Source organism: Planococcus citri, chromosome 1 (assembly GCF_950023065.1).
Source record: "Planococcus citri chromosome 1, ihPlaCitr1.1, whole genome shotgun sequence".
NCBI lineage: Eukaryota > Metazoa > Arthropoda > Insecta > Hemiptera > Pseudococcidae > Planococcus > Planococcus citri.
The window spans coordinates 31,818,308-31,834,496 of NC_088677.1; the positions used below are offsets into that span (position 1 = coordinate 31,818,308).

General features: G+C 31.6%; 3 protein-coding genes across 8 annotated transcripts in view; 1 reads left to right on the plus strand and 2 right to left on the minus strand.

Moving 5' to 3' along the window:
- Positions 1-16,189, plus strand: part of dpr14 (defective proboscis extension response 14) — a 290,318-nt gene that overhangs the window by 77,477 nt on the left and 196,652 nt on the right. For all 3 annotated transcript variants that reach the window (XM_065343825.1, XM_065343823.1, XM_065343824.1), the window contains exon 3: positions 8,442-8,494. The gene's annotated coding sequence lies outside the window, so the exon portion shown is untranslated. The remainder of the gene's footprint in view (positions 1-8,441; positions 8,495-16,189) is intronic.
- Positions 8,845-12,392, minus strand: LOC135831387 (dehydrogenase/reductase SDR family member 4-like). 3 transcript variants are annotated; one of them, XM_065343827.1, is made up of 8 exons: positions 12,359-12,392; positions 12,166-12,265; positions 10,242-10,425; positions 9,781-9,858; positions 9,512-9,658; positions 9,275-9,409; positions 9,126-9,181; positions 8,845-9,035 (listed from the first exon to the last, which is right to left on the minus strand). In XM_065343827.1, exons 2-8 carry the CDS (start codon positions 12,201-12,203, stop codon positions 8,921-8,923), a joined length of 753 nt encoding a protein of 250 aa, XP_065199899.1. In that variant the 5' UTR covers positions 12,204-12,265; positions 12,359-12,392; the 3' UTR covers positions 8,845-8,920. The 3 variants fall into 3 exon arrangements, with proteins under 3 accessions (XP_065199899.1, XP_065199898.1, XP_065199900.1); XM_065343826.1 differs by lacking the exons at positions 12,166-12,265; positions 12,359-12,392 and adding an exon at positions 10,789-12,131; XM_065343828.1 differs by lacking the exons at positions 9,781-9,858; positions 12,166-12,265; positions 12,359-12,392 and adding an exon at positions 10,789-12,138.
- On the minus strand, positions 12,404-16,032 carry LOC135831381 (uncharacterized). Of its 2 annotated transcripts, XR_010556180.1 has the most exons (4): positions 14,112-16,032; positions 12,735-13,933; positions 12,499-12,586; positions 12,404-12,426 (listed from the first exon to the last, which is right to left on the minus strand). XR_010556180.1 is itself a non-coding variant. In XM_065343812.1 (2 exons), the coding sequence occupies exons 1-2, from the start codon at positions 13,931-13,933 to the stop codon at positions 12,565-12,567; spliced, it is 1,221 nt and encodes a 406-aa protein (XP_065199884.1). In that variant the 5' UTR covers positions 13,934-14,105; the 3' UTR covers positions 12,512-12,564. The 2 variants fall into 2 exon arrangements, 1 of the variants encoding a protein (XP_065199884.1); XM_065343812.1 differs by lacking the exons at positions 12,404-12,426; positions 14,112-16,032 and having other exon boundaries at positions 12,512-12,586; positions 12,735-14,105.

Consider the following 16,189-nt stretch of genomic DNA (forward strand, 5'->3'; position numbering starts at 1 on the left):
TGCAAAATTGATATCCATAAAAGCCATTCAAAGTAAGTTACCAAAAACAATGCATAAATCGCTCATTGAAAATGACCAAAAGTTAATCATTTCAAGTCACCTAACTTTTGTTTCATTCCAACACATACTTACCCATTTCCCTTTCGTATAAAATATAAAATTATCCTTACGCAGATTCGTCCTTTAAAAAAAAAATTCATACAGGTGTTTTACATTCGCTAGTATTTTAACATATTTAAAAAGAAATTTACCAAATCTTTTTCGTTATTGTTTTTCTCTGTTTTTATAATATTATTCTAGTACATTTACGTTATGAAAAACTCGTTAGCCCAAACGTGTATTTCATTACCGGGCCGCGTAGAGTCTAAGGTCTGAATTTCTGAAACAGCCGATATATTAATATTTTTTTCATACCCGAAAAACGGGCTCGTTTCATGATTCTTTTTCGAATTCGCACCATTAGAGATGTTGTTGAATCACCAAACGCCAAACAAGAGGTTTTTAAAGTTCACGAGATGTGTAATTTTGCTCCAATGAAATAAGTTGCCGAAGAAATAGGAAACGGATCAACGAAACATCGCAGAGGAGAATTTTTAACGCAGCGTTTATCGGGATGACACGAAAAATTCGTTTCAAAGAAAAACTTTGCGAATGGCTTGGAATTTTTGTAAAGTTCAACCCTAGGTATAAAATCACACCACGTGTCAAACATCTCGGTAATAAAAGTTTGTTAATTATTTTGTACTTAAGTATCTGTATAAAGTAGCTGGCAACTGATGGATCTCAGGTGGATCGATTTTTATTTTATTAATTTTTAAAAATAAGTTTGGGAGGAAAAAGGTAATTGTGAAATGTTGTCAAATTAATGACCTTCAAAAAAGTCTCGAAGTAAAAAACACAAGTTCGCTTCATTGATCTTGAAGCTCTGAATTTCACTTTAAAATTGAGAAATTTTCAAACGTTTTTGTTTAAATTAGAAATTTTTATCAAAAGCAAAAGTAGGTATGTATGTAGATGTACCTATCACAGTTTTTTTTTTAACGATGTTAGGTATAGGTACCATAATTGAACATTAAATAAAGAGATTTTTTAAAAATTTGATAGATCACAAACGAATCTCAATCTTGATCTTTGAAACACATCTACATACGTAACCTTAACACACGTCGCTAATTTTCACACGACGAATCCTGGAGACATTAATGAAGCTGAAAAAAAAGTGAAAAGTCGTTGCAGTCATTATAAAACCAAATTTAAAGAAAAAAAAAGAGTGTTTCGTATCTTCAAAACTTTGGTACAATGAAAACAAACTTTTTAGTATCTGAAGTAATTAATTATTTAAGTGTATACGCTTTAAAGTTAACCGGTATTACTCATAAAGTAGGACTTTTTCTAGAGCTTAGATCTTTCCTTTTCTGAAATATAATTCCAGAGAAAGGGTGAGAGAGAAAGAAAAAAAAATCAAGAGTTGAAAGTTTCAACAATTTTTACACAAATGGTTTTTAATAATTAACGATATTTTTTAAATTATTCAAAAAGTTTCAACTTTCATTTTAATAAGTGCGATTTTCACGTTTAAACGTGCCAAATCCATTCTCATTTGTTACCGTTTCAATGAAATTTCTTCCGAGTTGGACGCATTACCGAGGTAATTAGAACAAGGAACGAAATTTCAACAAATTTATAGCCGACGATATTTAAAACAAAGTCGAAACTTTGTTGTACATGTATTTTTTTTTCGATTTTGTTTTTTTCTCTTTTACGTATAAAAGATGAGATGATGGCAAATAGGTAATGTGATTTGAAAAACAGCTATAAAAATATTGCAAATAAGGTGTTGTTTTGTGTTTAGGGAAATATGTATATTGTATGTGTTGGAAAAAGTCTCACTCGATGATAATCTTATTGTTTTATTCTATTTTTTGGGTTCTTGAATGTCGAGGTTGCTTTTCTGTCACTCTTATCAGCTCAAAATTCGATTACACATACCTTACCTACTCGTAGAATTCGTACATGTTAATAAAATTGCATAACCGGTTTTCTGTAAATATGAATGGATTTTTCGCAAAAGTCAAACATTTGAAGAATCTGTTTATAAGATATTGGAGAAAATAAGTAAGTGAGTGATTATCAGAAATTGTTTGAAAAGCTTTTTGAATTTTAAAGGTGGAAGCTTAAATTTCCATTGCATGAGTTAGTATAAAAGTCGAAAGCTGCATTTAAAATATTAAAAAATTGCGTTGAAGTTATTTATTTTCTCTGTAGAAAATTATTTTTAAATTGAAATGTCAGTATACTCATTGATATGTACTATTAATAGCATAGGTCCCAAATTTGAATCTGATCAAATTTCAAAAAAATTATAAAATGATCAATTGTTGTTCAAAATTTGATTTCACTTCACTTGATTTCTCACAAAATTAATGGCAGATTTTAAAGTAGAGTTAAAAAGAAACAATTTCTGTTCTTTTCATTTTTGCTAAAAAAATCTTTCGTTCAACTGCTAAAGTGTTTCAAAGTTTTGGGCTTCAATTTTTGGTAATTTATCAGTAATCTTTGGTAAAGTACTGTATTTATGTGAATAACTGATAGATAATTCAATCTTTTTGGTATGTTACTGGTAATTGGGTATTTTTGATAAGTGACCAGTAATTTGGTAATTTTTGGTAAGGTACCGGTAATTTGGTAATTTTTGGTAAATTACTGGTAATTTGGTAATTTTTAGTAAAGTATCGGTAATTTGGTAATTTTTTGGTAAATTAATGGTGATTTGATTTTTTTGGTAAATTACTGGTAATTTTGTAATTTTGGAAGTACACCTATAGGGAGGAAGATTGCTCAAACAACCCCATATATCTTACAGTCCCAAATAAATTGTACCTATATCTAGTGTTTAAATTACGAAACTTGTACATTTTTCGTGACCAGTTGATCAGAAATGAATTAATTCAAACTGGAGGTTAATTATTAGAAAATTAATTTTACAACTTAGGTAGGTATGCAGTTATGCACTGTAAAGTAAATATGCACTCGTACAGTATTTGATGCAAAAGTGTTCCATTTGTTTAAAAATCATCATCCATCCGAGAAGGGTTATTTTCTGAACACGTTTGTGCAAATATGTATACCTATAGTCAATAACCTTCTCTCTTTGACCGGAATTTCATTCAAAGGGGTCTTGTTACAAGTAAGCGAATATTTTATGGCAGTTATGGGAGAAGAAGTTGCGTAGTAGCGAGTGAACCATTTAATTTTTGGGTCAAATTTAATTGCTATACTACCTTCATACCGTGGCTACATCTGAAACATGATAGGTAGGTCTAGGTACCTTTTATATGTAGATTGTATACGTTCAAAGGAGGTATGCATCTTTCATTCTTATCGATGAAAAATATCAAGCTAGTGATTAATACATACAAACTTGATTCTATTTTTAAAACATGGCATTAGGAAATTAAAATTTTTAAAAATATACGTTCATGTGGCTGGAATACTTAGGTATATAGGTACATACCTACTCTTTTTGACGCATTCTGAAAGCAATTGGGAATATCCTTTGCATAATTTATTCATCAACAAAATGTCTGGCAGGTGGTAACAAATGATCGCAATTGCCGCGTGCGATAAACCACTAGAATGAGAATCGCACACAATCAACTAAAAAATAAAACTAAAAACATAACGATAAACGTAAAAAATACCCATCATTATTCAAACAACAAAAGAGGTTTCAAAACTGTGTGGAAAAAAATACTCCTACTATACCTACTAAAAGAATTTTTATACAGGTATCTAGATAGTACAGGCTACAGGCAACAAGAACGAAACACGAGATAAATATTGTAAAAATAGGTACGTATATCTCTATACCTATTTAATAAGTATAGAAAGAAATGAACATATTTACTGGGAGGGAAAAATTCGATCTCGAACGACAATGGGATGTTTGTCGAATCATTCGTTAATTTCCATTTGTTGAAAAATTCATTAAGTCGTTACGTACCTGCACATTTGTTATACCTACGTTTACATTGTTTTTTTCTTTTTCTTCGAAAAAATTAACCGAATTACGTGAAGTTGTTAGGGTAAAATATTTTTAAGCAAATAAAAAAAAGTTTGTTTATACGTGCTCGTGATGTTGAAACAAAAGAACAAACATTGACAACAGAAGTATTACTACTTGTACACAAAGAACATATTTTTCTTATTTACTCGTAACATTTAATTGGCGTTGTTTTATGAACAGAGGCTGTAGGCGAGTAAAAGTAAATAAGGAGACATCGGTTTTCAAAATACTGATGTGTAAAGGATTACGTTGAATATCCTTTAATCTTCGGTCTTCTCTCAATATTTCGCATTCTAGCCGTGTACCTAATTGTATTTGTCAGCGTTGCTAGTTAGAGATGAACCATTGTGCAGAGTGTTGACGACTTTACGACCTTTGATAAAAGCTCCAACGACCCGAGAGTTGCAAGTATTAAATATTTTATTGTACGTATATTAACGCGGTGCAATAACTGTATAGCTTACTTTGTTTAAATAAAGGCGAGATTTGTAACACTTTTTTTTTTGTTCGTTGCCTTTTCAATGTACGATGAACGAATTCGTTTAATGTGTGCATTTTATAATGTTACTTTAAACATTTCTAATTATTGTGTATGTACAACATACCTACCTACCTACTACAGTATAACCCCAAAGTGTAAACTTTTTTACCACTTAGCGTAGCTTTAATTCACGACGCGAGCGGTAGGGTGGAGTACGTTGGACGAGTTTTTTACTCTCTTTTGGCACGTTATTTTGCGATTGCTCGTTTGTACCATTAAAAACGCATTTTGCGCGATATTTTAACCCGGAATTGCCATTTCAATCGTGTTGCAGTCGCACTATGGGCTTAATGCGTTTCGAATTGCATATGTTTTCGGTGTGCGGTGAAAAAAGTTTTTTCTCATATTTCACAATGTCATTCAAAATACGAAAATTTATTACTTTTTTTATTATCTTTAGGGGTGGATATTTCTCATAATTGTGAGCTATTAGGCTGTTTTGATTAAATGTCGAATGCGGCTGTGGTTTTCGGAATGTTGTGTTGTTTGGAAGGTTGTGTGAGCTGGCAACGTTGAAAGAATAAGCCTATTTTTAGATGCTTTTGTTTTCATTTTTTTTGATTTGTGATTTTCTGTTTGAATAAGGGGAGAAGATTTATCAAAATTCGTACTTACTCATCCATGTATTATGTACCTGCGATCTGGTTTCAATTTTTTAAAATTGCTCCAGACTTTGAAGATGAGAGCAACATTTTTTAATAATTTTCAATTTTTTTTTTCAAATTTTGATTTTTTTAAAAAACTGTAATGGTTAAAATATTGGAAAAATTGTCAAAAAAATCAAATTGAAAGTTACCTATCTTTCTAGTAGTGCACATAACTATAAATTTTTTTCTCTTTTAAGATTTTATACTAAAAGTGTATTAATGCAGACAATCAATTTGAAAATTGCTGCTCGAGCCTGTCCTCTTTTATTTTGGTCGATACCTGCTTGAAAAAAATTGCTTGAAAGTAACTAGTGAAAAATACTTATTGCAAGAAAATAGGTTTCAAGGATTACGAAACAAATTCCATGTACCTTTTTTTCTTCTTCTTCCTTCAGTTCTTTCAAAAGTCGATACACCACAATAGATGGATTTTCCCGAACAAAATTCGTTTGAGAAAAAAAACACCGTACTTTTCATTAAAGAGTGAAATCGCTAAAAAAAAATTCAAAATCGAATTGAACTTTGAAATCTTTTATGGGCTAGCGATTTATTAGGTTTTCATAAATTTTATTTCTCTTTTTACGATAAACAATGTTATTTTTTTTTGGCGGTAAAGTACCTATACCTACCTACCATTTATTCTTTGAAAAAAGGTTTTTCGTAAATTTATAAATATTTTATATAGAAATAAATTGCTTCTGGGGAATTACATGTAGCGAATTTGGAATTATAAATTGTTTTGTCAATTTCTTTCCAATATCGTATGAAGAACTGAAAATAATTTGAACAAATTAGGTAGGTATTATTATCATTGTGAAATATGCTGTGTCGTAAGAAATTAACCATTTAAAAGCTCGTTATGGGAGATTTTTGTGTACGATAATTTTAATAAGAAAGAAGAAACCATCATTCTACGTAGCCTGTTCGTATTTCAGTTTTTTTTTGTTTTGTTTTCCTTGCCTTAAAAATGAGTCCATAGTTAAACCGCAGGGCTGCCTATAACGATCTAGAATTCAGAATATTTTGTCGTTAAAAATACATACTCCTACTTGCGTGTTTTTTAGGCTTACCTGCGCTACTCGTATATTTTCGAAGACGTATGCGAACCATAGCTAATGTAACGCTTAAGGTTTAGGTATGTTTTGTGAGGAAATTGTTTAGCGTCAACTATTTGATGTTCTTCAACATTACGAGGAAAGTATTTTCTCTCTTACATTGACAGAGCTGGGAAAAAGTTTGAGTTTTTTGCGGAAAAATTCACGAAACATGCGGGTGTTTTGGTTTTAAACTAATTAAAAACGTAGGTACCTACGAAAAAAAAACTCTTTGGAAAAAAGCTAGAGTTTGAAACAATGTTTTAAACGGTTTGAAACACTCGTTACTTTTTCTCTTCATTTGTAGGACACGTACAACAAATCAACCTCTAGTACACCTAGCCTATTTGAAAGGCGAATACCGAATAATTCGATAAACGTGGGGAAGGAATTCGCAGTTAGTTCGAAATTTACTTTGAAATATCCAAAAGAGAAATATCGATTTGTGAACAATTTTTCCTTCGAATTTTTAAATTTTTTGTCGAAATAAAAGAAAAAGGCGGGAAATAAAAATGATTAAAACGATGAAATTTTTCCCAGCACGTTTTTTTATTTCAAAAATCATTTGAAACCTTTTTTCTTTTGGTTTTTAATTTGCCAACCTCGTTCGTATGAATTGTCAACATGAAAATATTACTTTGTATCTCGGTTAGATTTACAGCTACTGGTGATTCGACTAACCATTTTTTTTTTTTCGTTTTTCAAAATGATTTATTGGTGAAAGAAACTTCGAGCGAAAAATATATTACTCGAATGATATCTTTAAGAGTTTGACATTGAATGTTGAAATGCATCATCAAAAAAAGTAGGTACCTATTTATATGTACTTATCAATCCTGGGGAAAATATAATTTTTTTATGGGACTGATAATTTTTTCCTGTTGACAATTTTTTATTCACACCGAAATTTTGAATATGTACTTTGAGGTAACTTTTTTTGAAAATTTATCGAGTGAAAAATTTTACGGGAATTTAATTTTTTAATGCCAATATTTTAAATTGTAAAGAAACGTAATTTTGAACTCACAATCGTCCTTTGCTTAACCCCCATTAAGACCCTATGTAATAATGTTGAGATATCAACAGTTCGGAAAATAATATTGATGTAGCAATGCTCAATTTGGCTAATTTCTAAAAATTTCAATGATTAATTCTTGTTCTTCCCTAATCTGTTACAAATGTCTTGGAAAATATTTCTGAATTTCAATATCGAACCACTTTCGAGCATTCTCAACTTCAAAAATACATTCGAAAATAGGTAATCCCGACTCGAAAATTCCTGCCAAATTGATACAATCTTGTATTCGGAGCACCGCCTTAATTTATCACGGATGTACCTACTCGTAATACCTACCTTGGTATTTTAAAAGATGATGAATATCATCACAATATACTGCAGTAGTAAAATACGTAGGCCGAAGAAATCGCAACGAATGTTGAATAATAATGGAGTGTAAATAACGAAGTGCTTAGAAATGTTGCATAAATTTTGAAATTCACCTATTCGCAGTAGGTATAGCATTATGGCTCGTCGTGTAATTTTTTTCCATCCAAAGCCTTAGTTTAATTCAATACAAGAAAGGCAAATAAAGCGTCGGTAATCCTTATGTATCCGTTCAATATCAATTTCACCTTTTAGCGGTAGAATAAACCGTGGTTCCATTTCATTTTATATAATTAATTATTACGAGAAAGTTTAATTAACCGAAACGGTCATCTAATTAACCAGTAATGGATTTCTTTGTTCTGGAATATAGTAGATTGTATAAGTTTACCTAGGTAGGTAGTCGAGAAGAAAATAAATTTTCGAATAATTGGAATAAAATTCGGTCTTCGTTTACTTGCTCTAGTATTCATTAGCGAGCTAAGGAAGTTAGAGGTTTATTGCTGTTGTAGAATTACTTTCTTAGATTGTCCCGACGAGTTTCGAAAATGTGATCAATTTTTGAGAAAGTTTAGGTGGGTGTCTTTGCTCGAGTGAAGATGTAAAAGAATCTTTCTCTTCTTATATTTAGTTGCTGGTAATCTGGATTGGAAATTAATCTCGTATCTGTTCGTTTTAATTTAATTGATTCTTTTGTTTTTGTTTTCAGATATCAAGGTTTCCATTTGTAGCGTCAAGATTTTCCTCGGAAGATCTGACCACGTAAGTGTTTTTTAATATTTCTACGTAGGCTTATAACCTAATCTAGGGGCATACTCGTGCCAATCGTGCCCCACCCCGCCGTCCAACAAAACAAATGCAAAAAATATTATTTTAACTAGGCTATCTATTCCTCCACAGAGTTGGATTGAACTGGGAGAGAGGACAGCTCGATCACTATCGCGTTGCAAAATTAATGCTATCATTTTCTTAGGTAGGTACCTAAACCTATCTATTTGTTTATGAAGAACCGCGGATTTTTTATCCAGTTTCTTTAACAAGCTTGAAATATGTACTTAAAACAGCTAAAGTGAATTTTATCTTCAAAAGAGAAATAAATGATGAACAAAAGGAAGAGCATGAGATAAATAATATATTGAATATTAATTACCTACATCGATAAGAATTCAATCAACATCTCTGAAACATCTATAATCTCGTATGCATTCCTCCAGCAACAGCGATCGTTTCTCCAGTAATATAGTTCGCATCATCAGAGCACAAAAAAGCAGCAATTCCTTCCACATCACGTGGCTCGCCAGTTCTGTAATAAACAGTTCAAATGGCTCAAAATATGATCCAATTAAAATTATCATTCTTTACTTTCCCTTTCTAAATCAATTCAAAAACTTACCTTCCCATAGGAATTTGAGACAGAATAGCATCGTGGAGAATTTTATTTTCGTAAATCTGCGCAAGAAAACAAAAGAATAATGGATATGATCAGTAAAGCGCGAATATTTTAATTGGATTGATTATTGGAAAAAATCTGATTGAACTAACATGTTCAGCGAATTTTGTCCGGACTAGTCCAGGAGCTATACAGTTGACTCGGATGTTGAATTGAGCAAGCTCGTCGGCGAATACTCTCGTTAATCCGAGTATTGCCGTTTTACTAACACAGTATGGCCCATGCATCTAAATAGGTGCAAAGTTTTTGTAAGAATAGTGCTCTGTTGATGTTCGAGGTGATCATAAAATATATAGGATATAAATTTACTTAGTTTACGAATAAATTACCGGTACAGGTTGCAGGCCAGCTAATGAGGATATATTAATAATCGAACCACCTTTTCTTTCTTTCAAATGAGGTACTACTTCTTTTGTCAGGAGAAATGCACTTTTGACGTTTGTGTCGAATAATTTATCCCATTTATCTTCCGGACACTGTTGAATAAAATTCGGTTTATTTTCTTCATCGTGACATAATTCGGTAATCGGGTAAAGTATCTACAAATACTCGTAGGTATAAATTTATAATATACCTACCTACCTAACTACATACTTACGTCAACAGTGAAACCCACGAAAGGATTTACAGCTGCGTTGGAAATTAATATATCTATACCTCCAAATTTATTCAAAGCCTATGACAAAACGATTAATTAGGTTGGTCCACCTAATCTGTCACTTCTTTGAGGGAAAATGATTGGATCTAATTATGTACATCAATCAAAAAATTCACTTTACAAAGCTGATCTGATTTGATACCTAAATACTGATCTGAACAGATCAAAAATCATTTCTACTTATTCAAAGAAAAATGATCCAATCTGATCGGATCTGTAGGTACAAATAGTTAGGTATAGAAAGCTCTTTGATCGCATCTGATTAGATCAGATCAAATTCGAACATTTCTTGGATGTATGTAATTTGATCTGATCACATCAGATCTGATCCAATCATTTTCCTAGGGTTGAGATTTCTTCGACTATGAAATATGTATGTACAACTTGTGAGGTGTACCAACTTCTTCGTATAATCTCTTACGGTCTTCCTTATTGCCAACGTGACATACGACACCACTTATATTATTTTGATGACCATTATTTTTCAATTTTTCCACTGCTTCGTTTACATTGACCTCTTGTCGGCTGCTGATCACTACTTTGGCTCCTTCAGTGGCCAGTTTATTGGCTATTGCAAATCCGATTCTGTGGTGCAAAAGAACTTTAATGAATCACCCATAAGTTTTGAAGTTTTCATAAATGGCTTCCAATTGTGAAAAAATTGAACCCAATATAGTCCAGGAGTGATAAATCATTTCCGATTCGAACTTTTTTTTTGACTAACTTCTTTTGGAATTTATGCTTGAAATTGTTCCAAAGTTGGTACTAAATTAAATAGGTACCCAACTCATTAGATAGATTTTTAGTAAAAAAAAATTAGGGAAAATTCAAATGAAGAGAAAAAATTGTTCTGTACCTAATTGAAGAAATATTTTTGAAAAATAATTTAAAAAAGTCCATAATGACGATGAATTTAAAATTTACTGTATTATACGTTTACGTACTCACCCTTGAGTTGACCCTGTGATAATGGCAACTTTTCCAGTTAGTCTACCCATAACTGATTTAAATTCACTTTTAAATTTAAAAAATTGAACGAAGTGTAGTTGTAAGAAACTGTTACTTAGGTTATTCTTAGCTGAAGGGAAAATCTCAACTGAGTGGTAAGCGTTTATTAGATAGGTATTGTTTGTACTGTGACAATGTTCTTCGACAATGAGAAGCGATGATCAAATCTTCAAATAGATAAACCTGCTTGAATCGAGTTACTTATCTTAACTTTACAAATATCAAAGTATATAGGTACTTGGTTTTTTACCCGCCGAAAACTCAATTCTTTCGTGCCAATATTTACAATCATTCAAGGTAATTTCACATTTATTGGCTCGCACACTTCTCGATTGTAGGCGTTTCGACCTCTCCACTTTAGCACTTAATTTCATTGCTATTCTAAATGAATATACCTAAATATTGGTACATACTATTTGCTTCATTATCTATTTGCTTTCATTATACCTAGTACCTATCTGTTATTTGCATCTTGACAACCTATTCAGTTCCTGTGTTGGTAGTGGGTTATCATTCGTTATCACGAATTAGTATGGGTAAAAAATCAAAGAAAGAGGCTTGTAACGAGCATTACATCACTTAAAGTACATAATGTATTTTAGCCAGTCTATTGGCAATTACGAATGTGATGCTGTGAAGCAAAAAACAAAGTGAAAAGAATAAAAGATGATCATAATAATGATAAACGAAAACTACTGTTACGTGCCCTTGGGCAGATTCTGTGACAATAGCAGCTTTTTCAACTCATCTGTTCATTCTTACTGGTGTAGAATTCATTCCTGAACGCGATTTTTCGCGAAGTACTTAATGTACTTAATGTCTCAGAGCTTAAAAATTGGTTGATAAAGATGGAAAACTTTCGCTTTGGTTTCGTTTCATTGAGAGCAAATTTGAACTCAGTTCTTGGAATCATTTTTATTACTTTTCAAACTGATAATGTTCTTTGATGGTGAACGGATGATCGCATCTTCAAGTATGGGTATTTAGATTAACCCACTTGAATGTTGTGATGAGCTGTAAGATATCTATCTAAATAATAGTTGTAATTTACTTCAACTTCACAGACATTTGATGCACTGTATTTTTCTTTCAAAAATTCAATTTTTTTAAATGACAATACGTTTTATTGTTATTCAAGGTAATTTCATTTAGATAGGTATTACTTATCTATAACATTAAGTAGGTTGATATGTAGTTTTTGATTGTTAATATTTGCTGATCATAATGGTTTCAAAAATAATTTTAAAATTTTAAAATAATTATACGAGTTAATCATAATTACCTACATTGAAAATTATTGAATAGGTACCTACCTACCTAAGTGCAAAGTAAATTTGAAAAATGTAGTATTTCATCCAGAATATGAAGAAAGGTACATAATATTCAATGACATCATGAGTGAATCAACTACAGCTACCTAAGAATATTAAGTATGTAGTTATGATATTAGGTAATAGATGAAGACGAATACAACTGATTAATTTTTAGATTCTGTTGAATGTTCTATTACCCCCAAATCCAGTTTCAACAAGTTCTCTCTTCAGTCTAAAATGGTCTTTTCATCAATACGAAAAGTTCCTAAAAGAAGAAGGCCTGTATTAAAAAATAGGTACTTACTCGTACAAATAATTTCAGTATCAGTATACTCACTAATTTCCATCAGTGTCACTGGAAAAGTTCGTTCTTTTAAAAACATCAGTTTTGTGGAATCATTGCCTACCATTTTTCAAAAATGCAGCTAAATTTCAAGGGGGAAAACAATTTTTTTTGAAATGGTCGTACCTTTACTCCTGTATAGCCAACTTTATTACTTTAAAGATTGTTCAAAAAGGAAAAGGCGTGAAACCACTTGCGAGAATTCTACGTTTCTATCTATGGAATGTTACCTGTCTTTTTTAGCAAAATGTTCCAACCATCTTATCATAGTTTCTTGATAATTTTTTCGGCTAAGAACATTTTTTCCGTTACTGAAATCTATCATGCCATCTTTGATTACACTTTCGGCATCATGAGGGTCGTTTGGATCTATCATGATGAAAGGCATCACGCAACTCAAGATGTACAATGCGTAAGGATACAAAGTATCCATATCATCGAGAAGACTTTGCACATCATATGCAGGAGTAGGACAGCCCAATTGACACAGTATCTTTCTCAGAGTATCCAAGTAAATTTTCAACAATACAGGAAAATATTTCTGGTACACCTCGAACTTCATACTGGTTATGGTAAAAAATAGCAAATCGTTGGCGGGGCTACTCCAGTGAGAGAGTTGAAAATCGATGATTTTGACATGTCTCACAGTTCCAAAAGCGTCATAATTGTACATAATGTTATTGATGCTGAAATCACCGTGATTCAGAACGTTGAATTTGTAACACGAAGAACTGTTCTTTATATCTATCAGGTTTTCGGCGGAAAGATTTCTAAATTGGGTGATCATATTTGGATAAAGATGTTTGATGTGTTGCGGAATCGAATCGATAAACGGAGGAATTCGTTTAGCAATAGCAATGGCGAGATCTCGGACTCTAGTCGTATTAAACAGAGCATTACGTTTCACCAATTCTGGTAGACCTAGTGTACTTTCTAGTTTGACAGATAAAGCGTGGAATTTTGCTAGAGATCTGAGAGCGTGAATACAATGTTCGAAGTCGAGCTTTCGAGCATGCGATCCACATTTATATCCAGTTTCAGATAAATCTTCGAGCACGAGTAACATTTCGTCATTGAAGTAGTGCAGTCGAGGTGCGAAGCATTCGTCTTCGATGAATGTGAACATTTTCGGAAGTACTTCGTTATACATCATTACCTCGTTATCGTACCAACCCATAATTTTGATGTAATTGTATATAGGAGCTTTGGTGGGATCTTTGATTATGAAAATTTTTTCCATCCAAGGAGCATTCTTTTCAATTTCCAGTTGATAACGAATGATGAGTCGAGATAATACAGACGCGTAGGTAATGATGCATTTTCCAGTCATGCCATCGATTTTCCAATCCAGAATTCGAATTGATGAGACGTTATTTGGGTGTTCGGAAGTTAATATGGTTTGTATTACGTTTTCGTGGAATAAATTCATCTGTATTGAAAATGAAAATAGCGTTTAAAAAGTAAATAGGTACCTATAGTTAGTATTTTTGAAATGAAATGAGAGTGAAAAAAAGTAAACGAAGGGAACAACTTGTAATGGACACAACATGATGCAGCTTAGTGATACCCAAGTTATGAAGTGATTTTAAAAAAATTTAAAAACTCACCATTTACGTCAGTGTAGTACATAGATAAGCAAACGTACTCGTACGTAAAATAAACAGAAATGAATTTACTTTCGTATTATTGTACGGAAAACACGCGTTTATCTAACATCAGTGAGTAAACTAATGTTTCTAAGTACCTATTTAAGCATTGAGACTTACACCTTATCCATTCAATACCTATTTATTAATGTACCTCTACCTACCTACGATAAAACAAGTAATTAAGTTTTTCAATTTCCCGAATCATCTCGAAACCCATCTGACTCTATCAACTCGAGATAAAATCATTTCCTGATGTCATAGACATATTAATATGATAGAATGTCAATTTGTAAATTTAGTAATTGATAAATTTATTCTCAAATGTTGATTAATTCTAACGACTTCATTTTTTTCAATTCATTACCTACAGACAGACGAAACCGTATAGCAGCTCCAATAGGTGTTTACTATTTAAGTGTAGGTATATCTACCTGTTTCTAAATGAGATTTCGTAAGATGCAACATAACTTGAGCCTTGAAAAAAAATTAATTTTTTATTTAAATGATCCAAAAATCATTCAGTAGGTACGTATTGTAGGTACTGGGTAGGTGCCTACTTCATACTTTTGAAACTAATCTTCGTAGATTTTTATAAATCTCTTTTTTTCAAGTACTTACTTACTTACTTACTCACCTATTATGTTGTGGTGCTTAGATAAATGTTCGATAAAAACAAGCTTTGCTTTCCTATCACAAAATAAAAATACTTATCTACCTGCATCTAAAAAAACCCACATACCGCCTGCAACACAGTAATAGGCAACTTATCAGGTTAGTAGCATAATTTGATTTATTTTCAATTAGATATGCTCGAAAAAAATTAATTATTCAACCTCTGATAGGCAATCCGGAAAAAATCAAGATGACAGCAGGTCGTCTTCGACCCTATCTTATCTCATTTTCTTAATTAACAATAACGTTGACTCTAAATGTTTGAAAACGTACTGCTTAAGTTAGTAAATACGTAATATATATATCACTTAGAAAATGATTATTAGCAAATGAATTAATCTCAACATTAAAAGGCTATAATTTTCGATAAATAACGAAATGATTACCTACTTACCTATTATTTAATGTATCTGTAACGTACATATACGTACTGTACCATACACCTACACAGGTGGAGGTGCTGCCTCTTCATGAACTGTTTTTATTTCAATGTTTTCAAGTAACTAGATGTGAACACTTGTTGCTCAACTGGTGCCCATTCATCACAATGTGACAAATCAAAAAACCTCATGCATTTTACTCATGATAAAATATTTTAAAATTTGAAAAAAATATTAATATCTACTTATAAACAAATAAATTAATTGTAACCAATGTTAAGGAACCCGAGGTAAAATTGAGTAAAAAGCATAGCCTGTAATTTTATTAAAAAAATATCATGAAAGAAAGATACCATAGAATATATGTAGAGGAGAAGGTACAAATATGGACCCCCTCTAGCTTTTTGGCTTTAAAGGGTAGAAAAAATTATCAAAATTTTTTTCGAGTATACCATTCAAAAGGTCAAAGACTCTAGTATATTGTGTAAAAAAATGTATTTCTTTTGTTGAAAACTCACGGAGAAATTTGAAATTTCGAAAAGTGACATAAAATGGTACAAATATGGACTCTGGTACAAATATGGACCCCCCTCAAAAAATGAATAAAAAGTTCAGAAAATTGAACAAAAATTTATTTAAAGCTGTTTTTCGATGCTTTGGACTTGTCTTCTTTATTAATAACACTTTTCTAGGTATTCTAAAAACCATTGAATCAAAATTAGATGAAAAAAAATTAGGGGTTCATATTTATACCCATGCAAAAAATTGGCCAAGTTTATGAAAAATGAAAAAAATCATGGTTCCATTTTGACACTTTGGACTTGTCTTCTTTGTTAATAACACTTTTCTCGATATTCTAAAAAATATTGAATCAGAATTAGGTAAAAAAATTTAGGGGTCCATATTTATACCCATGCAAAAAATCGGCTCAGTTTATGAAAAATGAAAAAAATTATGAAAATCAGTTGAAGTACAGACAAATAA

Excerpts from the sequence above, each read along its gene's own strand:
- LOC135831387 (XM_065343826.1), bottom strand. The coding sequence starts at position 10,838 with ATGGGTAGACTAACTGGAAAAGTTGCCATTATCACAGGGTCAACTCAA. Across the intron at positions 9,410-9,511 it reads CTGGCCTGCAACCTGTACCG|ATGCATGGGCCATACTGTGT; the intron begins GTAATTTATTCG and ends GCACCTATTTAG. Across the intron at positions 9,182-9,274 it reads GGACAAAATTCGCTGAACAT|ATTTACGAAAATAAAATTCT; the intron begins GTTAGTTCAATC and ends TTTCTTGCGCAG.
- LOC135831381 (XM_065343812.1), bottom strand. The coding sequence starts at position 13,933 with ATGAATTTATTCCACGAAAACGTAATACAAACCATATTAACTTCCGAA. Across the intron at positions 12,587-12,734 it reads CATTTTGCTAAAAAAGACAG|CTGCATTTTTGAAAAATGGT; the intron begins GTAACATTCCAT and ends CTTGAAATTTAG.